Source organism: Pongo pygmaeus, chromosome 12 (genome assembly GCF_028885625.2).
Source record: "Pongo pygmaeus isolate AG05252 chromosome 12, NHGRI_mPonPyg2-v2.0_pri, whole genome shotgun sequence".
Taxonomy (NCBI): domain Eukaryota; kingdom Metazoa; phylum Chordata; class Mammalia; order Primates; family Hominidae; genus Pongo; species Pongo pygmaeus.
Genome location: NC_072385.2, coordinates 41,780,120 through 41,803,493, shown reverse-complemented (window position 1 = coordinate 41,803,493; position 23,374 = coordinate 41,780,120). Strand labels below are relative to the sequence as shown.

The 23,374-nt window shown below is 38.5% G+C and overlaps 1 protein-coding gene across 1 annotated transcript in view; it reads left to right on the top strand.

Annotated features, from left to right (window-relative positions):
• BUB1 (BUB1 mitotic checkpoint serine/threonine kinase) overlaps window positions 1-14,414 on the top strand; it is a 41,772-nt gene extending 27,358 nt beyond the window's left edge. The window contains exons 18-25 of the mRNA XM_054475659.2: window positions 1,354-1,592; window positions 2,764-2,907; window positions 10,019-10,134; window positions 10,448-10,609; window positions 10,787-10,944; window positions 11,046-11,217; window positions 12,426-12,532; window positions 14,091-14,414. Coding sequence (XP_054331634.1) covers window positions 1,354-1,592; window positions 2,764-2,907; window positions 10,019-10,134; window positions 10,448-10,609; window positions 10,787-10,944; window positions 11,046-11,217; window positions 12,426-12,532; window positions 14,091-14,286 — 1,294 coding nt within the window. The 3' untranslated portion in view covers window positions 14,287-14,414. The remainder of the gene's footprint in view (window positions 1-1,353; window positions 1,593-2,763; window positions 2,908-10,018; window positions 10,135-10,447; window positions 10,610-10,786; window positions 10,945-11,045; window positions 11,218-12,425; window positions 12,533-14,090) is intronic.
• The last annotated feature ends 8,960 nt before the right edge of the window (window positions 14,415-23,374 follow it).

Here is a 23,374-nt window from a genome sequence, read left to right as displayed (position 1 = left end):
CATGCAGATGAATTCACAAATATGAAATCCATGAATAATAAGGATCAACTGTATAGTTTGTGTGTGTGTGTGTGTATGGATGTATATGTATACATATACATCCATATACAGTCATGCAGTTGCTTAACAACTGGGATACTTTCTGAGAAATGTGTCCTTAGGCAGTTTCATTGTTACATGAACATCAGAGTGTACTTACATGAACTTAGATGGTTTGATTAGTTTACTACACACCTAGGCTATATGGTATAACCTGTGGCTCATAGGCTACAAACATGTACAGCATGTTACTGTATTGAATACTATAGGCAATGGCAACAGAGTGGTGTAAGAATTTGTGTATGTAAACATAGAGAAGATATAGTAAAAATACAGTGTAAAAGATAAAAAATGGTGTTCTGTATAGGGCACTTCCCATGAATGGAGCTTGCAGGACTGAAGTTGCTCTGGGTGAGTCAGTGAGTGAGTGAGTGGTGAGTGAACGTGAGGGCCTAGGATATTACTGTGCACTGTTGTAGACTTTAGAAACACTATAGTTAGGCTACACTAAACTTATAAGAAAAATTTTTCTTCAGTAATAAATTAGCCTTAGCTTACTGTGACTTTTTTACTTTATAAACTTAAAAAGTTTTATCTTTTTGACTTTTGTAATAACACTTAGCTTAAAAAACAAACTCATTGTACAACTATACAAAAATATTTTTTCTTTATATCATTCTATAAGCATTAAAAAAAAAACTTTTTTTTTACTTTTTTAACTTTTTTGTTAAAAACGACCACACAAACATACACATTAGCTGAGGCCTACACACCCAGGGTCAGGATCATCAGACATCATTAGGAGACCGGAGGTTTTCGGCTCCATTATGATCCTATGGGGCCACCATTGCATATGCTGTTCTCTGAGTTGTTGTTATGCAGCACATGACTATATATATGGAAGTGTACTGGAGTGTTGTATTGTGATTGACATTTTTCTGTTTGTTTCAATGTTATAAAAGCAGCCATTTTTGGAATAAAGTTAAATATTCAGTCTTGATGATAGTAGTGTCGCATAGATGCAGCTTGGAGAAATAAACCCACTCCTGACATTTCCTACTAAAGAATATCCCATGTATTACCTCACCTATTTATCTAATATAACCATATCTTGATTTTATTATTTCTGTTCATATTGTACTAGCTGTATATTTTCATAGATTTGTTTGTCTAAAAATGCTTTAATCAACTTTTAGTCTGTGAGGCTATTGTGAAATGTCATTTCTAGAATGAGAAGGGACTTTCATGTGACTGAATCCAACAGATTTCTAATCATGCGGTGTTTTGGTTTCTTTATTCCTTTCACACGTCCAGTCCAATTCAAGAGAAAAGCCCAGAACAGGCCTTCTCGTCTCACATGTATTCAGCATCCTTACTTCGTCTGAGCCAGCCTGCTGCAGGTGGGGTACTTACCTGTGAGGCAGAGTTGGGCGTTGAGGCTTGCAGACTCACAGACACTGATGCTGCCATTGCAGAAGATCCACCAGATGCTATTGCTGGGCTCCAAGCAGAATGGATGCAGATGAGTTCACTTGGGAATGTTGATGCTCCAAGTACGAACACTCACTCTTTGTTATGCCCTTGAATCAGGACAGGAGCATGGGGAAAGCTGTCCCTTGAAGGAAACCCACAATGAGACTTGAATGTCACTGAGTAGAACAGATGTCAGTGAGTTCAGACAAAACTTGTATAATGCATCACAATGGAGTAACAGTAGCATACTTGAAGGGCAAATCAATTTTAATTTTAGAGGGTATCAAAATAACTACTGTTGGAAGAGGGAATTAGAATTTGACAGCCTACTACGTGCCAGGCATTTAATCTAATACTATTATATTTTACATTTTACAGAAGTAAACTGAGGCTCAAGGTTAAAGAGACATGCCCCCCCCCCACCCCCTTGTTACACATAAACAGTCTGGCATAGTGGTTAAGAGCACAGAGCCTGGAGATGGACTGACTGTGTTCTAATCCTAGCTCCCTCACCTAAGTAGTCACGTGATCTTGACCAAGATCATTTCAATTTTCCGTATCCCTCTTTTCTGTAGTTGAGCTGATGCTAGTACCTACCTTAGAGGCTTATCGTAAGAACCAAGTAAATTAATAAAGCACTGAGAACAGTGTTCTGCATGTGCTTAGCGCTGAGTGAGTGTTAACCATGTTGGATTAGTATTTGATAACTGCCACTAATATAATTTTTGTAACATTCCAGGTTGGAGAGAAAGCTTTTTCTTTTAGAAATTATTTCTCTTTTGTGGACCCGAGGTATATCTCATATACGCAAATTGCACATAGGTAGTATAAGTTTTGTGGATATAAGTGGAAAAGCAATTAAATAATATGTGTCTATCTGAGCACATTAGAAGTAACTAATGTCCACATCTGCCCTTAAGACATGTATCCCTAATTGTGTTAAAGATAGAATCTAGCCATTCCAGTTGAGTGGAGCAAACGCACCTAGAGTTGATTCCCTTTGTCACAACTAAATATTGATCCAAATTTGTAGATCTAAAATGGCAAATAATAAACTGTGCAGACCTACCAATTTTGACTTTTAAAAATAGTTCTTTTTTATTTTGAATTAATGCTCTTAAAAGTATAAGGGTTTGAAAGCTTATTTAGTAAATATCTCTACTCACTTTGTCTATAATTTATTTGGTAAAGTTCTTGAGTACCCAATTCATGTTCCTTTTTTTTTTTTTTTTTTTTTCTCATTCCTTTAAGACTTCATTGTTGAGAACCCATGGGATGATAAGCTGATCTTCAAACTTTTATCTGGGCTTTCTAAACCCGTGAGTTCCTATCCAAATATTTTTGAATGGCAATGTAAACTTCCAGCCATCAAGCCCAAGACTGAATTTCAATTGGGTAAGAATTATTTGGATAATATAACTTTAAATTCTTGTTTCTCTATGAGAAGTTGATGGTAACGTGTGTGTGTGTGTGTGTGTGAGATTCTCCTATTTGCCCCCTAACCTCCAATAGGGAGTTGTATCTGTAATACTAAACTGAACATTTTGTTAAGCCATGATTGTAGGATTGTGCTTGCTGTTGGGACTATAACTCCTATAACTCATAGAGGGTAATTTGCCAATATCTATTAAAATTAAAAATGCATTTACTTTTAAACCCAGCTATCCACTTTTAAGGATTTCCTATAGATATTATTATATACTTCTATAGTAAAATACTATAGTAACATTGGCAACAGAACAAGAAAGCTCACTCTGTACTGATAGGGAATGAGCTGCAAAACATACCATACTGTTAAATGAAAAGGGCAGAGCCGTATGTATTATATGCCACAATTAAAACAGTTAGCTGTAGGTGGGAGTGGGAAACAATGGGAGCAAGACTTCACAATATTCCCTTTTAAGTTTTTTAATGAATAGACTTTATTTTTAAGAGAAGTTTTAAGCTTACAGAAAAATTCAGCATAAAGTACATATTCCTACCTCCCCATATATACACACACAGATTTTCCTGTTACTAACATCTTGCATGAGTGTGGTACATTTGTTAAAATTAAGCCAATGTTGATGCATTATTAATTGAAGTGCTAGTTTACATTAGGGTTCACTCTTTGGGTTGTATATTCTGCGGGGTTTGACGAATGTAGTACAATGACATGTATCCGTCATTACAGTATCATACAGAATCCTTTCCTCACCCTAAAAATCCCCTGTGCCTCACCTATTCATCCCTTCCTCCTTGTCCCCCAACCCCTGGCAACCACTGATTGTTTTGCTGTCTGTGTAGTTTTGCCTTTTCCATAATGTCATATAGTTGGAGTCATATAGTATATAGCCTTTTCAACTGGCATCTTTTACTTAGCAATATGCATTTAAGGTTCCCTTGTGTCATTTCATGATTCGATAGCTTTTTTTTTTTTTATCACTGAATAATGTTTAGTGCATGAATGTACCACACAGTTAAACCTTTCCACTCATCTAATGAAAGAGATCTTGGTTACTTCCAAGTTTTGGCAATTATGAATGAAGTTGCTGTAAACATCTGTATGCAAGTTTTTGTGTGGACATAAGTTTTCAACTCATAATTTGGGTAGATACCAAGGAGTGTAATTGCAGGGTTATATGATGAGAGTATGGTTACTTTTGTAAGAAACTTCCAAAGTAGCTGTACCATTTAGCATTCCCACCAACAGTGAATGAGGGCTCCTGTTCCCCAGTCTTGCCCTCATTAGGTGGTTGTCAGCGTTTTGGGTTTGGCTACTGATAGGTGAACAGTGATATCTCAATCTTGTTTTAAGTTTCAATTCCCTGAAAACGTATGGCGTTGAATATTTTTTCATATGCTTATTTGCCATCAGTATATCTTCAGTGAGATGTGTATCCGGATCTTTTGTCCATTTTCTAATTGGTTGGTTGGTTTCTTATCATTGCCTTGTTCCTGATCTTAGGGGGAAAGCATCTACATAGTTTATTACCTATAAGTATGATTTTAGCTGTAGGTTTTTTGTAAATGTTCTTTGTCAAGTTAAGAAAGTATCTCTCTATTCCTAGTTTGCTGAGGGTTTTTTTTAATCATAAGTGGGTGTTGGATTTTATTTATCGTGCTCCGTTCAATATTTTCTGCATTTATTGATATGATTATATGATTCTTTGTTGATGTGATGGATTTCATTAATTGAAATTAATTAAGTGTTGAACTAGCCTTGTATACCTGGGATAAATTGCACTTGGTTGTTATAGTGTATAATTCTTTTTATACATTGTTGGATTGGATTTACTTATAATTCTTTTTACACATTGTTGGATTAGATTTACCAATATTTTGCTGAAGATGTTTGTATCCATGTTCATGAGAGGTACTGGTCTATAGTATTCCTTTCTTGTAATATCTTTATCTGGTCTTGGTGTCAGGGCCCCTTAGAGCCCCTTAGAATGAGATAGGAAGTATTCCCTCTGCTTCTTTCATCTGCGAAAGATTGTTGAGAATGGATATAATTTGTTCCTCAAATGTTTGATAGAATTCACTAGTGAACCCATCTGAGCCTAGTGCTTCCCGTTTTGGAAGGTTATCAATTACTGATTCCATTTCTTTAACAGATATAGGACTGTTCAGATTATCTATTTCTCTTTTGTGGGCTTTGGTAGATTGCGTCTTTCAAGGAATTTGTTCATTTCATCTCAATTCTCATTTGTGGATACGGCATTCCACTATTGATTTCTACTGTAATGTTTATTTCTTTTATTCTGCTTACTTTAGTTTTAATTTGCTCTTTTTTCTAGTTTCTTAAGGTAGAATCTCATTGATTTTTAGATCTTCTTTTCTAATATATGTATTTAGTGCTACAAATTTTCCTTTACTGTGACCCACAAATTTTGGTAAATTGTATTTCCATTTTCATTTGGTTCAAAATATTTTAAAATTTCTCTTGAGACTTCTTTGACCAATGTGGTATTCAGAAGTATGTTTAATCTCCAAGTATCTGGGGGACTTTACAACTACCTTTCATACTGTATATGATTTCTGTTCTTTTAAATTTGGTAAAATGTTTTATGGCCCAGAATGTTGTCTATTTTGGTGAATATTCCATGTGAGCTTGAGAAGAATGTATATTCTGCTGTTATTCGATGAAGTATTCCATAAATGTCAATTAGATCCAATTGATTGATGCTACCATTCAGTTCAACCATGTTTTTACTGCTGATTTCCTACCTGCTTTATCTGCCCCTTCCCGTCCCTCCCTGTCCCGCCCCTCCCCTCCCCTCCCCTTCTTTTCTTTCTTTGTTGAAATAGGGTATCACTCTGTCATCCAGACTGGGGTGCAGTGGCACAATCTTGGCTCACTGCAACCTCAAAATCCTGGATTCAAGCAATCCTTTGGCCCCAGCTTCCTGAGTAGTTAGGACAACAATCATGTACCACAACATGCAGCTTTTTTTTTTTTGGTAGAGATAGGGTTCTCGCTATGTTGCCCAGGTCTCGAACTTCTGACCTCAATCAATCTTTCTGTCTTGGCCTCCCAAAGTGCTGGGATTACAGGTGTGAGCCACCACACCCAGTTGATCTTTTCCATTTCTGATGGAAGGGTGTTGAAGTCTCCAACTATAATAGTGAATTCATCTTTTTCTCCTTGTAGTTCTATTAGTTTTTGGTAACTTTTGACTCACATTTTGACACTCTCTTGTTAGGCTTATACACATTATGTCTTCTTGGAGAATTAATCCCTTTAACATTATATAATGCAGGCCAGGCACAGTTACTCACACCTGTAATCCAGCACTTTGGGAGGCCAAGGCAATAGGATCAGCTGAGGCCAGGAGTTTGAGACAAGTCTGGACAATGCAGTGAGGCCTTGTCTCTACAAATATATATTTTTTTAAATTAACCAGGCACGGCAACACGTGCCTATAAGTCCCAGCTACTTGGGAGACTGAGGCTAGAGGATCACTTATGCACAGGAGTTCAGATTAGCCAGGGAACATAGCAAGACCTTGTCTTACACACACACACACACATACACACACACACACAACGCCATTTTCTATGCTGATAATTGTTTTGCTCTGAAGTCTGCTCTGTCAGAAATGAATACAGCTATTATTACATTTTCTTTTATTAGTGTTAGCATGGTATATCTTTTTCTATCCCTTTACTTTTTTTTTTTTTTTTTTTTTTTTTGAGAAGGAGTCTCGCTCTATCACCCAGGCTGGAGTGTAGTGCCGTAGTACTGTGATCTTGGCTCACTGCAACCTCTGTCTCCCGGGTTCAAGTGATTCTTCTGTCTCAGCCTCCTGAGTAGCTGGGACTACAGGCACACACCACCACGCCCAGCTAATTTTTGTATTTTTTTTAGAGACAGGGTTTCCCCATATTGGTCAGGCTGGTCTCAAACTCCTGACCTCAGGTGATCCACCTTCCTTGGCCTCCCAAAGTGCTGAGATTACAAATGTGAGCCACCACGCCTGGCCTTATCCCTTTACTTTTCATCTGTCTTGGTATTTAAAGTATGTCTTTGTTTTGATTGGTATATTTAAACCACTGATATTTAAAGTGATTGTTGATATAATTGGATTGTCACTATATTTGTTTTCTATTCCTTGCCCTTGTTCTTTCTTTGTCTGCTACTCTCTTCTCTGATTTTGAGTTATTTCATAATTCCATTTTGTCTCCTCTCTCAGTGTATTAATTATACTTCTTTGAAAATTTTTTTAAGTGGTTACCTTAGTGTTTGCAATATACATCACAACTAATCTTTTTTGCTTCTGTAAGAAAATTTTTATTCTTCACATTTGAAGGATAATTTTACTGGATACAGAATTCTAGATTGGTGGATTCCAAATTTCTAAGTACTTTAGATATTTCACTCCACTCTCTTCTTGCTTGCATGGTTTCTGAGAAGTCCTGTGTAATTCTTATCTTTGCTCCTCTATAGGTAAGATGGTTTTATTTGTCTTGCTTCTTTCAATATTTTCTCTGTGTCTTTTTCTGCAGTTTGAATATGATATGCCTAGATGTTGATTTTTCAGTATTTATCCTGCTTGGTGCTCTCTAAGCTTCCTGGATCTGTGGTTTGGTGTCTGTCATTAATTTTGGAAAATTCTGTGCTATTATTACTTCAATTTTTTTTTTTTTTTTTTTTTTTTGAGACGGAGTTTCGCTCTTTTTGCCCAGGCTACAGTGCAGTGGCACAATCTCAGTGCACTGCAACCTCCACCTCTGTGGTTTAAGCAATTCTACTGCCTCAGCCTCCCGAGTAGCTGGGACCACAGATGCCTGCCATCATACCCGGCTAATTTTTTGTATTTTTAGTAGAGATGGGGTTTCATCATGTTGGCCTTGAACTCCTGATCTCAAGTGATCCGCCCATCATGGCCTCCCAAAGTGCTGGGATTACAGGCGTGAGCCACTGCGCCCGGCCTCAGATATTTTTGTCTGTTCCTTTCTCCCTTCTTCCTTCTGGTATTCCCATTCTACATCTGTTATACATTTTGTAGTTGTCCCACATTCCTTAAATATTCTATCTATTTCTTTCTTTTTTTTTTTTTTTTTTTTTTTGCATTTCAGTTTTGGAAGTTTTTATTGGCCTATCTTCAAGCTCACTGATTCTTTTCCCTGCCATGTATAGTCTATTGGTGAGTCAATCAAAGGCATTCTTTATTTCTATTACAGTGGGTTTTTATTTCTAGCACCTTTTTTGCTTCTGTTTCTCTCTGCCTGTATTACCCATTTCTTCTTGCACACTGTCTACTTTTTTCATTAGAACCCTTAGCATGTCGATTAGAATTAAAAAAAAAAAAATTTCTAGTGTGGGCCTGGCATGGTAGCTCATTCCTGTAATCCCACCACTTTGGGAGGCTGAGGTAGGATGATCACTTGAGGCCAGGAGTTCAAGACTAGCCTGGGCAACATAGTGAGACTCTGTCTCTGCAAAAAGTTAAAAGATTAGCAAGGCTTGATGGTGTGCACCTATAGTCCTAGCTACATGGGAGGCTGAGGCAGGAAGATCACCTGAGCCCAGGAGTTTGAGGCTGTAGTGAGCTATGTTCATGCTACTGCACTCTAGCCTGGGTGACAGAGTGAGAACCTATCTCTAAAAACACAAACAACAAAATCCTAGTCTGATAATTCTAAAATCTCTGCCACATGTGTGTCTGTTTCTGATGTTTACTCTGGCTCTTCAGGCTGTGATTTTTGTCTTTTACTATGCCTTGTGAGTTTTTGTTAAGAGCCAGACCTAATATATGAGCTAAAAGGAAATGGGATTAAATAGACCTTTAGTGTGAGCTTTCATGCTTAATCTGCCTATGGGTTAGGCTGTGTTTACTGTTTGCTGTCACTACATAAGAGGCTATAATTGCCCTTTGTGTCCTTATTTTTATTTCCCCTGTTGTCTTTGGGTTTCCCTAGGGACTTTTTAAATAAGGTCTGAGATGTGCAGTTCTTTACATTATAACTCCCCCAGTACTGGTTCCAGCAGTGGTTTCTGTTCCTGGGCTTCTACTTTGGCAAGCTGCGATTCTCTGTGTCCACTTGTCTGTCTAATTTTGGAGGAAGCAGATTGTCCTTTGACCTCAGTTCTCTAATGGATCTCAGAAGTGTTGTTGATTTTCAGCCATTTGGCTTACTGTAAGGGTGGAGTGATGACTTCAAGCTCCTCATATGCTGGACCAGGAACAAGAAATCTACTACTTTACATCTGATTTTGAACATGTGAATTCTTGTTTTTAATTTAATTTAAAAATCTGCGAGTACAGTCTAGGTGTGTTAGCTCACTCCTGTAATCCCAACACTTTGGGAGGCCAAGGCAGGAGGATCACTTGAAGCCAGGAATTTGAGACAAGCCTGGGCAACATGCTGAGACCCCATCTCTACAAAAAATTTAAGAATTAGCTGGGCATGGTGGTGCACGCCTGTGGTCCTGGCTTCTCAGGAGCCGAGGTGGGAGGATCACTTGGGCCCAGGAGGTCACAGCTGGAGTGAGCTTGACCTTGCCACAGCAACCCAGACTGGGCAACAGCAAGACCCTGTCTCTAAAGAATAAACAAAAAACTACTACAACTTCACCTCTGTGGTCTTTCCCTCAAAATCCAATAACTCCAAAGTAACCACAAGAAACGTATCAAACAAACCCAATTTGAGGGCCATCCTACAACATACCTGACTAGTACTCTTTGGAACTGTCAAGGTCATCAAAAACAAGGAACATTTGAGAAACTGTCACAGCCCAGAAGAGGCTAAGTGGACATGATGACTAAACATAAAGTATCCTAGAACATATGCAAAAACTAGTGAAATGTGAGTAAGATGTAGAGCTTAGTTAATAGGAGCATACTACTTTGGTTGATTGATTATTTGTGATAAATATACCATGGTTATATAAGAGTTAACAATTGCAGACAGTGGATGCGAAGTATACAGAAAACTCTATGTCTTTGTAACTTCTTTGTAAATTGAAAACTATTTAAAATAAAAGGCTTACATAAATTAAAATTTTCAATTATCTTCTAAGGTTCTAAGCTGGTCTATGTCCATCACCTTCTTGGAGAAGGAGCCTTTGCCCAGGTGTACGAAGCTACCCAGGGAGATCTGAATGATGCTAAAAATAAACAGAAATTTGTTTTAAAGGTAAATGACCTGAGTTGTCTTTTGTATGATATAGAAATGAATTTTAGAACTTGAGTTTGCCAATAAATTTTTTTTCTTTAAGATAGTGGTGTTTTTATTTGTCTATAGTTGGCAATAAAAAAACAAAAACTACAGAGGATTTAGAATTTTTTTCCCACTAAAATTGTCTTGCAGCAAGCCCCACATTGCAGCAACAGTTCATAGCTTGTCATCACTGTCAACACCACATCTTTTATTGGGATAGAGGTTGCTTTATTGCTATCATTTTTCAGAATATGAGACTGGATATGAATTTCACATACCTGATTTGCAGGTCCAGAAGCCTGCCAACCCCTGGGAATTCTACATTGGGACCCAGTTGATGGAAAGACTAAAGCCATCTATGCAGCACATGTTTATGAAGTTCTATTCTGCCCACTTATTCCAGAATGGCAGTGTATTAGTAGGAGAGCTCTACAGCTATGGAACATTATTAGTAAGTATTCATTTTTATGATGAGCACATGAATTTAAAATGCGTTTTTGGCTTGTACCTTGCATGTACTTTTGTGGTTGGGGCTTTTGTGGAGTGGTGGGCAGGGGCAAAGCTCTCAATTTGAAATTTTATTAATCTTGTGCAACTAACTCAGGATTCCACTTTCCATTGTTCCTAGAATGCCATTAACCTCTATAAAAATACCCCTGAAAAAGTGATGCCTCAAGGTCTCGTCATCTCTTTTGCTATGAGAATGCTTTACATGATTGAGCAAGTGCATGACTGTGAAATCATTCATGGAGACATTAAGCCAGACAATTTCATACTTGGAAACGGGCAAGTGTTATGCTTTTAACAGGGTTCTTCTCTTCCTATTTCCATAGCAGCCTTTCATCATTTGTGCTCATGCAGCCTGGCCTTGTTTGTGTTTAATATAGATTTTTGGAACAGGATGATGAAGATGATTTATCTGCTGGCTTGGCACTGATTGACCTGGGTCAGAGTATAGATATGAAACTTTTTCCAAAAGGAACTGTATTCACAGCAAAGTGTGAAACATCTGGTTTTCAGTGTGTTGAGATGCTCAGCAACAAACCATGGAACTACCAGGTATAAAACTAAAGTGAGGGACTTGGAAATATTTTTCTGTGTTGCGCTTATCAGATTTTCAAAATGAATTTGGGGATCTAGGTAGTTTGAGGTGGTCTTTTGAGGAGCAGTTGAAGGAGAGATGAGCCTAAGGCCAACATGGCAGGGATAGAATTCTATTCCTGAAAAATATTCTGCTTTCTTATTAGTCCATTATAGATCCTGTTATCAGGAAAGAGGAGCAGGTATATTCTGTGAGTTTGATCATAGGGAAGAGTATTTAATGATTAGTGAACCCTTCAGAAAGGAAGTCATGCAGCAAAGAGACAGCTTGGTTTATTGAGATCAAGGTAGGCCAGCCCGATTTCCTAAATCAGGGATAACAGGGAGACCCACATGCCCACTCCAGGCAGTTGAGCACATGTTGGATATACCTGGGATGCTCTCAGGCAGGATGGTGGGTTTGACTGTAATAGATGGTACAGCCAGATTCCCAACTGGCCAGATCAAGAAATGGATCATTATTATTCTGATGGAAGATTGCTGAATTTTCAACCAACTATAATATTAGATGACCAGGGAGGAGAATGCTAATTGGGATAAATGAAAAGTTTTGAACCTGGGTTAACAAAACCAGCTGCTAAGTTCCCTGGTGAGAGCTATGTCTTTCCAGGAGCCCATGGTAAAAGGGGCAAAGATTTGGTGGGGGTGGGGAGGGGTCTTGTTTCTAGTATGTTGTCACTGCTAGTGAGGCCTCAGGAGATGGTCATCGTCTATCCTGTGGATGTGGATGGGGCTGGAGTGTTCTTTTCAGTTATGAACATATCACACAACAAGAGGCCATGGGGGCGATTTAGAGAACTACAACCAGAGTCCCAGGGGAGTGAGCTGGGAGGACTTCCAAGCTGTCTATGTGGAAGAGGGCTTAGAGTGTTGTGTTTGTCTTCTGTGTGACAGAATGAAGGACTTGAGAGGGACATGGTAGCTCAGGAGGGCAGAGTTTTTCAAGAGACTACTGTAGGAGGTGGAGGGTAGTCTGCTGTCCGTGGAAGCCTGTGGCAAAGCCTAGATATTCAGTAAGACATGTTAGTGCGGCGATTGAACAAATGCCTTCCAAAATGTTTTAAAAGTAAAATCCTGTGAGTATTTAACTTGCTGCCTAAGTTAGGCATCTTGATACAGTCATGTGTAAATTACTATTTAAGTAATATATACCTCTATCTTCATAGATCGATTACTTTGGGGTTGCTGCAACAGTATATTGCATGCTCTTTGGCACTTACATGAAAGTGAAAAATGAAGGAGGAGAGTGTAAGCCTGAAGGTCTTTTTAGAAGGTGGGTATTAGCGTTGGTGCTGTAGTGAAAAGAGAATAACTATAGTAGAATGTTGGGTTCCATCTGACAAAAAAAAAAAAAAAAAAGATCTCTGCCACCGCATGGAAATCCTATGCCTTGGGCAGTATGGTGACAGGACAGTCCTGGGCACTGGGCACAGGGAGCAAGCTGCATAGCTTTACCACTTCTCTCTCCTCACTGGGGCAGCTGATGTCCTCACTGAAAGCTCCTGGCCAAATGGTTGACATCCTATACACACGCAAATGTTTCCACCCCTAATCACCTAATGTCACTGGCCCTCAGGTTTTCACTTGTTTTTTCTTTTTTTTGGTCTGTGGAAATATTGATCCTATTTTTGTCAGATATTTGTAAGAAGTGAAGGAAATAGTATATGTGACAGTGCTTCATAAATTATAAAGTAATATGAGTAGCTCTCTCTCACAGGACAGTCCTAGCCCTGTGTTACTTGAGCTTCTCAAAGATTTTTTTTTTTTTAATCTATAAATCACAGTGAAAATTCATGATTAGGCAAGAGCTCTTCCTGTCAACATGGATGGCTCTCAAAACACAATGTGTGAACAAACTGTTGGAATGCTTTGTTGAAGCTGAGTATTTGGTACCTGCATATTCATTATATCACTTATACTTTCTTTTTTGAGGCATAAACATATGCAGAAAAGTACACTCATCTTAAGTGTACAGCCTAATGGACTTTTACATATGTTTATATCTTCTTGAGAAAATGTAGAGTAAGAACCTCATCTGTGAACCTCATCTCCCCTAGCCCCCACAAAAAAAAAGAGAAATGGCAATAATTTTATGAAATGTCATATACTGTACATAAGTAAGGTTAGGTTCAGGCCCTGGAGGAAAGCTTATAACAACTATTCTTTATTCTGCATAATGAGCCCTCATGTTTAGTAAATACTTTATTCCATCTTTGGCTCAAAATTGAAGGACCAGATAGTTTGATCTCTGACCACCAGTGTGAAGAAGAGCTGGAAGTTAACCCTCAGCAGGCCTGATGGCATTTCCTCTCTGGAGCACAATTCCTTTGCGTTCTACTTTCTCTCCAATGCCTTATCTCCATGTACTGGAGTTTCTGCGGTTAATTTTAACAATTATAGTAGTTGGAACTCTGAACTCTGAGCTCTCTCCTGGGCAGTCCAGCCTGTCTACCTGGTCCTGGTGCATATGCAATTAGGCTTGACAGAAGCAATTGTCCAGATTATCCAATTCTGGCAGTATTATATGTACAGCTAGCCAGAAGCAGATAGTTTATTTAAAGGGAGAGAGAGAAAATTTTTTGACTTGCAGTATTGCTAAAAGATTACTTATCTTATTTTTTGGAACAAGATGTATAAGACAGTTAATTGGGTCTTTAATCTCTCTCATGTATAATAGATACAGTGTTTCCATACTTGCTGCATTGTATTGTGTTTAGGTGAGAGTTGTTATACTAAACTGTCCAAGCTTGTGGAAGTCAGATGCAGGGGTGGGGTTATCCTGCATATTGAAGGCTACATTTTAGCCATTATTTATGCTTTGCCTTTTTCAGGCTTCCTCATTTGGATATGTGGAATGAATTTTTTCACGTTATGTTGAATATTCCAGATTGTCATCATCTTCCATCTTTGGATTTGTTAAGGCAAAAGCTGAAGAAAGTATTTCAACAACACTATACTAACAAGATTAGGGCCCTACGTAATAGGCTAATTGTACTGCTCTTAGAATGTAAGCGTTCACGAAAATAAAATTTGGATATAGACAGTCCTTAAAAATCACACTGTAAATATGAATCTGCTCACTTTAAACCTTGATTTTTTTCATTGTTTATGTAAATGTTTGTTAAAAATAAATCCCAAAGAATATTTCCATGTGACTTAGTTGTTATAAATATTTCAACAAAATATACAACCCCATAAGGTCCCTATGTAGCAGGCTGATTGGGCTGCTTCTGGGATGCAAGCATTTGTGAGAATAATTCAGACATGAGCATTCTCTAGAAATCACTTTTTAAACACTGACCTGTTTAAGCCAAAAAAGGGCCAAGACAGCTATTTTCCAAATTTGAAGTTTGGTGTCTGTGTAAACACACACACACACCCACACCCACACACACACACACACACACTTCCCTAACATTTCCAAGGGACTTCAAGTTTTTATGAATAAAGCTTGCCTGTCCTTTATTGTATCTGTTCTTCACTGCTCTCTACGAAATACAAATCCTAAGCCTGTTTATTTTTTAAAAGTACCAAAGAAAAATCTCAGATCTTAAAGTCTTTCTTATAAGCTATATAGATCATTAATTAACCATCTCTAAAATTATAGCAGACAACTTGGCATTTGTTGACTTTCAGAGCTGGAAGGGCCTTCTAGCCTGGACTGACCTTCCTTCCTCCATCCCTCCTTCCCTTGTTCCCTTAGTATTACAATGAAAACAAATCCCAGGTTATGCACAATTCAGGACAGAGTGAATTGCTTCCTCCTACCTTTATCAGCCATCGTGTTGCCCATTCCAGAGGCAATCACACCCCATTTTTTATGAATCTTTCCAAAAAGAATGGAATGCATATTTCTATATACTGTATTATTGAAGCAACTAGCATAATTCTGCTTTTTTTAACTTAATGTGTGGCAACAGAGAATATAACTACATATGGAATGACCTCATGCTTTTTAACAGTCGCATATTAGTTGGTTATGTGATATATCTGTCATATAAATGCCTAGAAGTGAAATTCCTGGGTCAAAGATGAGTGCGTTTAAAATTTTGTATTAATATCTGCAAATAGCCTCCCATGGGAGTTGTGTCAGACATCTATAAGCGTCTTTGTTCTCCATACTCTCATTAGGACAGATCAGGCTCTCTTTGACTTTTGCCAATCTGATTGATGAAAAAATGTCTTTTTTTAAAAAATTATACTTTAAGTTCTAGGGTACATGTGCACAATGTGCAGGTTTGTTACATATGTATACATGTGCCATGTTGGTGTGCTGCACCTGTTAACTCGTCATTTACATTAGGTATATCTCCTAATGCTATCCCTCCCCCCTCTCCCCACCCCACAGCAGGCCCCAGTGTGTGATATTTCCCACCCTGTGTCCAAGTGTTCTCATTGTTCAATTTCCATCTATGACTGAGAACATGCAGTGTTTGGTTTTCTGTCCTTGCGATAGTTTGCTCAGAATGATGGTTTCCAGCTCATCCATGTCCCTGCAAAGGACATGAACTCATCCCTTTTTATGGCTCCATAGTATTCCATGGTGTATATGTGCCACATTTTCTTAATCCAGTCTATCATTGATGGACATTTGGCTTGGTTCCAAGTCTCTGCTATTGTGAATAGTGCCACAGTAAACATACGTGTGCGTGTGTCTTTATAGCAGCATGATTTATAATCCTTTGGGTATACAGCCAGTAATGGGACGGCTGGGTCAAATGGTATTTCTAGTTCTAGATCCTTGAGAAATCGCCACACTGTCTTCTGCAATGGTTGAACTAGTTTACAGTCCCACCAACAGTGTAAAAGTGTTCCTATTTCTTCACATCCTCTCCAGCACCTGTTGTTTCCTGACTTTTTAGTGATCGCCATTCTAACTGGTGTGAGATGGTATCTCACTGTGGTTTTAATTTGCATTTCTCTGATGGACAGTGATGAGCATTTTTTCATGTGTCTGTTGGCTGCATAAATGTCTTCTTTTGAGAAGTGTCTGTTCATATCCTTCACCCACTTTTTGATGGGGTTGTTTGATTTTTTTTCTTTGTAAATTTGTTTAAGTTCTTTGTAGATTCTGGATATTAGCCTTTGTCAGATGAGTAGATTGCAAAATTTTTCTCCCATTCTGTAGGTTGCCTGTTTACTCTGATGGTAGTTTCTTTTGCTGTGCAGAAGCTCTTTAGTTTAATTAGATCCCATTTGTCAATTTTGGCTTTTGTTGCCATTGCTTTTGGTGTTTTAGACATGAAGTCCTTGCCCATGCCTGTGTCCTGAATGGTATTGCCTAGGTTTTCTAGGGTTTTTATGGTTTTAGGTCTAACATTTAAATCTGTAATCCATCTTGAATTTTTGTATAAGGTGTAAGGAAGGGATCAAGTTTCAGCTTTCTACATATGGCTAGCCAGTTTGCCCAGCACCATTTATTAAATAGGGAATCCTTTCCCCATTTCTTGTTTTTGTCTTTATAGTCTTAATTTGCATTTCTGTCATGAATTAGGCCAAATATACTTTGTAAGAGCTATATGTGTTTTCCTTGCCTGTGAACTCTACCCTTTGTCCATTTTTCATTTGGATTGTTCTTTTTCTTGCCCCCGATGCAGACAGTGATGCCCCGGCTAGCACCCCAACCCACTCCCCACCGCGGGCAGTGCAGCCCCGGATAGTGCACCTACCCCACAGCCTTTCTACCACTCTGGCCGTGCTGCAGTCTCCGTCGTTGTCACCACCAACCACAGCGAGGCGAGCCACGGTGCCACACCCAGCTAATTTTTGTATTTTTAGTGGAGACAGAGTTTCACTATGTTGGCCAGGCTGGTCTCAAACTCCTGACTTTGTGATCTGCCCGCCTCAGCCTCCCAAAGTGCTGGGATTACAGGCATGAGCCACCACGCCCAGCCGAGAGATTTTTAAAAGAATCTTTGCTAAATATTTATAAAGGCTCTTTCTGGATGGTAACATTTAAGGTGAGTTTAAATTCATATTGTTGTTTGAATTTCTATAATGTATGCATCATTTCTACAGAAATATAGCGATGGCATTTTGCTACAAAGTGAAAAAACCTTGTTCAATGGGAAGGATGGGTGAAAATCAAAAGGTATTAGAAAAGGAATAAATGTAATTAGGGCTGCCCAGCAACAGAACACAGCAGTCTGCTTTACAAAGGTTGATCCACTGGCTTTGGAAGTATCCCGGCAGAAGAGGATGAAGGGCTGTCTCTGCAGAGATTTCACCCTGTGCCTCCAGCCCTGAGTCCATGCATCTGAAGCCATGACTGTGCTGCAGTTGGCTACTGTCCAGCGACATTTGGGAGGCACTGGTCTCATTAGAGTTTTTCACTCAAAGCCAACTGGAGGAGGGGTTATTTCTGGAAATGATTCCTAGGCACGTCTGTTGTCTTTGCTGACGTGTAGATTCTTGTTAGCCTCACAGAGGCTGTTCCCTTTAATTTGGGTGTTCTATCAACCTTCCCACCTTTTGCCTCAAGTGTTCCTGGCCTTAATTTAGGCTAAATTCACTTCTGTTTATATGGTTCTTCTGCAATTTCTGCAGACATTCCAGCTTTAATTCCGTTTTATCTTTCTAGGGCCATCTGTTCAGGTTATTTGAATCTCTCCATTTGTGGGATGAGTGTCCAAAATAAACTCCACAATCCTTTGTCTGGTCATTGGAGGTATTTATCAGAGTGACACTCAGAAGCATGGTATAAAGAGGAAATATGCATTTGTCAAATGAAAAATTAAAATGTAAAAAAATGTTTAAAAGGGAAAAACAGAATGAGAAGGGCAGGGACCAGATTATACTTTTGTCAACTGGGACAAACATTGCAGTTTTAGCCAAATATTTGCCATCTTTGTAGTGGAAGACTTTGACATTAAGTTCTAAATTATACTTTTATTTATAAATACCTGTAGCTTAATAAGATGGCTTCTGTTAGTATCTCAGGCCATCTGTTGAAGGTTTACTGAATCCTTCCAAGGCATGTGAATCAGTGCTCCTCAGCAAAGCAGTGACAAACCTGCTTTTCCCTGGTTTCCCCAACTGTGTAAAACCTTATTAAAGAATTCCTGAACAATATAAAGTTCCCTCAGCAAGACGGAACTTCCCAAGCTCTTGGCCCAGGAGACAATGTGGATTATAGAAAGATTGTAGGTGTGAGTGGAGTGGGAAGTTATTGAAGTAATAAGATTTTTAGGCTGGGTGCAATGGCTCATGCCTGTAATCCCAGCACTTTGGGAGGCTGAGGCAGGTGGATCACCTGAGGTCAGGAGTTTGAGACCACCCTGGCCAACATGGTGAAACCTCGTCTCTACTAAAAATACAAAAAGTAGTCAGGCATAGTGGCATGTGCCTGTAATCCCAGCTACTGGGGAGGCTGAGGCAGGAGAATCCCTTGAACCAGGGAGGTGGAGGTTGCAGTGAGCCAAGATTGCGCCACTATACTCCCGCCTGGGCGACATGACCAAACTCCTTCCCCCAGCTGCCAAAAAAGAAAAAATTTTCTTTTAGGCAAGGAAACAAATCATAAAAACAAGATTGGGAAACAGAAGTATGATGCTGCTATTGGTAAACTTTGATGAAACAAAATTTTAAAACAATAAAGGATATTGAGATTTAGAACAAAGTTTACGACAAAAGTGTAAAAAATACATTATTTTTCAGAATACATAAATAACTTATAAATCATCAACAAAAGATGATAATCGATTAAAACATCATCAGAGGAAATGACTAGATATTTTTTCAAAGAATATAGACAAATGGCCAGTAACCACATGAAAAGATGCTCAACATCATTCCTGCACATTTTATGAATGACAACTTTTAAAGTAGCTAATGAACTCTGGTGGAAATAAGCGTGCCCAGTTTTGGGTGCATCAGCCTGGATTTGGACTGCTGATTGCCTGGCCCAGCAGTGTTTCCACTTTGCAAGAGAAAGAGGAAGCTGTACTCTTGTGCCTGCAGGAAGGAAGAGTGGGGCCTCCACTGGCCTGCTGAAAGAAGATTAATCAGACCAGATTTTTCATCCCCTCTTGTGGGATATCTCACCACTATTTGCCTTTGGTGTTTGGCCTTCCAAACTGCATATCTACATTCTGACATTTTGTGCCCTTTATTGCAGAAACACGGAGCAGATCCTTTAAATCCACTTTCCTCACCCCTTTCCAGTACACACTACTCACTAAGGCAGTCTGATATTCAATGAAGCTGTCCCCAGAGAGGGGCAGATCTGCTCTCTTGACTTTTTATTAAGTCATGGTCAGGGCAAAAGGGGTGAGAGATAATGTAAATCTATTTTGAAAAATTTTGAAAATGCAGGATTTCACCTTGACCATTTCCCTGGGCTTAATGTGTCTCTCCCTACAGTAATCCCATGTCAGTTTGGCTGAAAGGTGACTTAAGGACTTTGGACTTATCTCTGTTTAAGTTGTAAGTAAATGTTCTCCTCTGAAATGGCATCTGCTTCTCTTGCACCCTATCTTTGTGGACAAAAGTTCTTGGTTAGTGTCAAGGATGACTGGAAGTTAAAATTTATCAAAGCTTAGGTACACATATATATATGGTGCCAATTTGCAGTAGGGAGAAATGTAAAAACAAATTTTAAGGTGCAGTATTAAATCATAACTGCCTAAAATTAGCTCTAGTACATAATGTGCTACTGGAATAATTTTGTAGCCACTTGCTGTTGCTATTGCAGTGAGCTCAAGTGTTATATCACTTAAAGTGCTGTATGATGCTAATCTCCAGATGGAACAATCTGTCTCTCCAGAAAACTGCATTTTGCAGTAAAAAGTGATCTCTCATGGTTCTCGTGTATTGTTCATTGTTACTAGCACAATAATGTGAACCTTGACACCATGGAAGCCATACAAAGGGCTACTAGTGATGCTGGAAGTACTACAAATATATTCTCTTTCTTAATGGCTTTAATAACATTTCCCTAGCTTACTTTAACAGTCTAGAATTCATAGAACATAAACATATGTGTTAATTGACTGTTTATGTTATAGGTAAGGTTTCTGGTCAACAGTCAGCTATCAGTAGTTACATTTTTGTGAAGTCTAAAATTATATGTGGATTATCAACTGTGGAGAGGTGTCAGTGTCCCTAGTCCCTGCATTAAGGATCAACTGTACCAAAGGGAACAACTAGAATAAACACTGTGAAACTGGATTAGAATTGAAAGTATTGGTGAGAACCCATGGCTCTCAACATATTTTAATAGAGAAATATAGGTGAATGTATGCGTGTTTATGTATACCCATGTATTCCCTGCTCTGTTCACTGAGGAAGCCTGTGAGCAATGAAAACCCCTGCAGCCATACACTCACCTATCACAGTGAGCACCCAAGACCTTGGTTTTTAGATATTATTCTCTCCTCAGAAGAAATCAGGTTTTCTAAGAAAAATGGCTGATTTCAGGCCTGAAGCACAGAAAATATAAGCTTGGAGCATATTGTTGTACCAGAAAGTAAAGTGCTCAAGGAGTAATGGGGACAGGCCACAAAGATGTGAAGCCAGCTTGAAATGGCTGCCATTGGCCAAATCTGGGAGCACCTGAGCACCACAATCACAAGACAAGACTTCTCTTTTCCTATTTGTTTGTTGGTTTTGTTTTAATAATTTATCCATGCAGAACAAATGAAAGAATACAAGAATCATCATCTGGAAATCATCATCATAATTATTGCAAGTAAGACTAATCAGTGAAATGCTACTCTAGTGGGTGAAATTCTGAGGAGTAGCCAGATATTTACAGAGCTTCCAAGTATCTTCACATGGATAGTAGGAAATACAAAGGGTAAATAATAACTTTACCATGGACAAACCTGGCAGATTCTCCTTAACTAAATAATCAAAGTCAACACTGGCCAGTAATGGAACCAAGTGAAATCATATGCCTCCAGACATGCTGCATTGGGAAGAACTCAGCCTCACTTGTGCAACATTCCTGCCCAAATGGCATAACCTAAATCTAAGTATGAGGAAACATCATATGAACCCAAATTGAGAGAAAATCTACAAAATAACTGGCCTACACTTTTCAAAAACATAAATGCCATGAAAATCAAAGACTAAGGAACTGTCTCAGATTAAAAAAGACTAAAGAAACAGGACAGTTGAACACAACACACCATGGATTGTGAAAATCCACCCACTTGGATTTTCTTTGACTACAAAAGATATTATGGAGACAGTTGGCATCTCTGAATAAGGTCTGTAGATGATTAGATATTAATATTAGCCAAATTTGGCCAGGGGCAGTGGCTCACGCCTGTAATCTCAGCACTTTGGGAGGCCAAGGTGGGCGGATCACGAGGTCAGGAGATCAAGACCTTCATGGCTAACACGGTGAAACCCCGTCTCTACTAAAAATACAAAATATTAGCCGGGCGTGGTGGCGGGCACCTGTAGTCCCAGCTACTCGGGAGGCTTAGGCAGGAGAATGGCATGAACCCAGGAGGCGGAGCTTGCAGTGAGCCGAGATCACGCCACTGCACTCCAGCCTGGGCGACAGAGCAAGATTCCATCTCAGAAAAAAAAAAAAAAAGAAAATTCCTTCTTTTTAGGAAAAACACTAAAATATTAGAAGTAAAGAGGAATTGGATCCCCAACTTACAAACAGTTCAGGAAAAAAGTCTATGTTATATACCTACATTTATATTTATCTAGAAAGAGAAAAGGAGAAAGAATAAAGCAAATGTATGTAGTCAAATGTTAGCATTTGGTAAACTGTATCCAAGAATTCTTTGTACTACTTTTTTTTCCTGTAAGTCTGGAATTATAAATTAAAACATATCTAAAAAGAAAAATCAATTTTAAAAAATTTTAACAAATTATAACCTTTGAAATGAAACATGAATCCGTATTGATACAAATAAACAAATTGAAAGTTCAATGAGGAACAAATATATTTACAAAGTCTCAAATCTCCTCCCCACAAACTACTAATTACAAGGTGAAAAAGTAACATAACAGGAGAAACCCAGAAAATAACACTATTGGTGATCAAGGCTAACGTCACCAGTAACATGACAAATCAAAATTTTAGGTCACGTGATAGGATGCAATGAGATCATAAGATACTCATCAAAAACATATGATCTAAGTAATCATAAGAAACATCAGAGAAACTCAGCTGAGGAAGCTTCTACATTACTGGACTTTATTCTTCAAAAGATTCAAGGTCATGAAGGCTAAGAAAAGACTGAGGATCTGTTCTAAAGAACCTAAGAGACATGACAACTAAATGCAATCCATGGTTCTGAATGGGATTCTTTTGCTATAAAGGACATTATAGACAAGTAATACAACTTGAAAAGAATCTGAGGATAACATGATAGAATGTATTCATGTTACTTTCTGATTATGAAAATTGGATTGTACTTATATAAGAATGCCCTGACTTGTAGAAACACTCACTAAAGTAATCAGGGGTGATGGGGTAATGTCAGCAATTTATTCTCAAGTGGCTGCAAGGGAAAAAGTTGTTTGTATGAAAACTTGGAACTGTTCTCTAATTTTTGTTTGTTTTTGTTTTTGTTTTGAGATGGAGTTTCACTCTTGTTGTCCAGGCTGGAGAGCAATGGTGTAATCTCAGCTCACTGCAACCTCTGTCTGCCAGGTTAAAGCGATTCTCCTGCCTCAGCCTTCCAAGCAGCTGAGATTACAGGCATGAGCTACCGCACCCAGCTAATTTTTTGTATTTAGTAGAGATGGGGTTTCACCATGTTGGTCAGGCTGGTCTCGAACTCCTGACCTCAGGTGATCCACCCCACTCAGCCTCCCAAAGTGCTGGGATTACAGGCGTGAGCCACCACGCCCAGAACTTTTCTCTAATTTTAAGACTGTTTCTAAAAAGTTAATCAAAAATAAAAAAACAGAAATGGTAAACAGCCTTAGGCAAACCTTATTTTTCCATTCAACATTCTATATAATTCAGTGTTGAAAATTAAAATTATATAAGTTTTATAGAATGAAATAATTGTAATACATCTAATATTGATGATGGGCACGATACCAGTGTATCAAAATCATGTCTGTCTATATCTAAATCTAAATCCCTATATATAGTGGTAAAAAGTATAAAGTACAAGTAAGACATCAATTCACTAAAGTA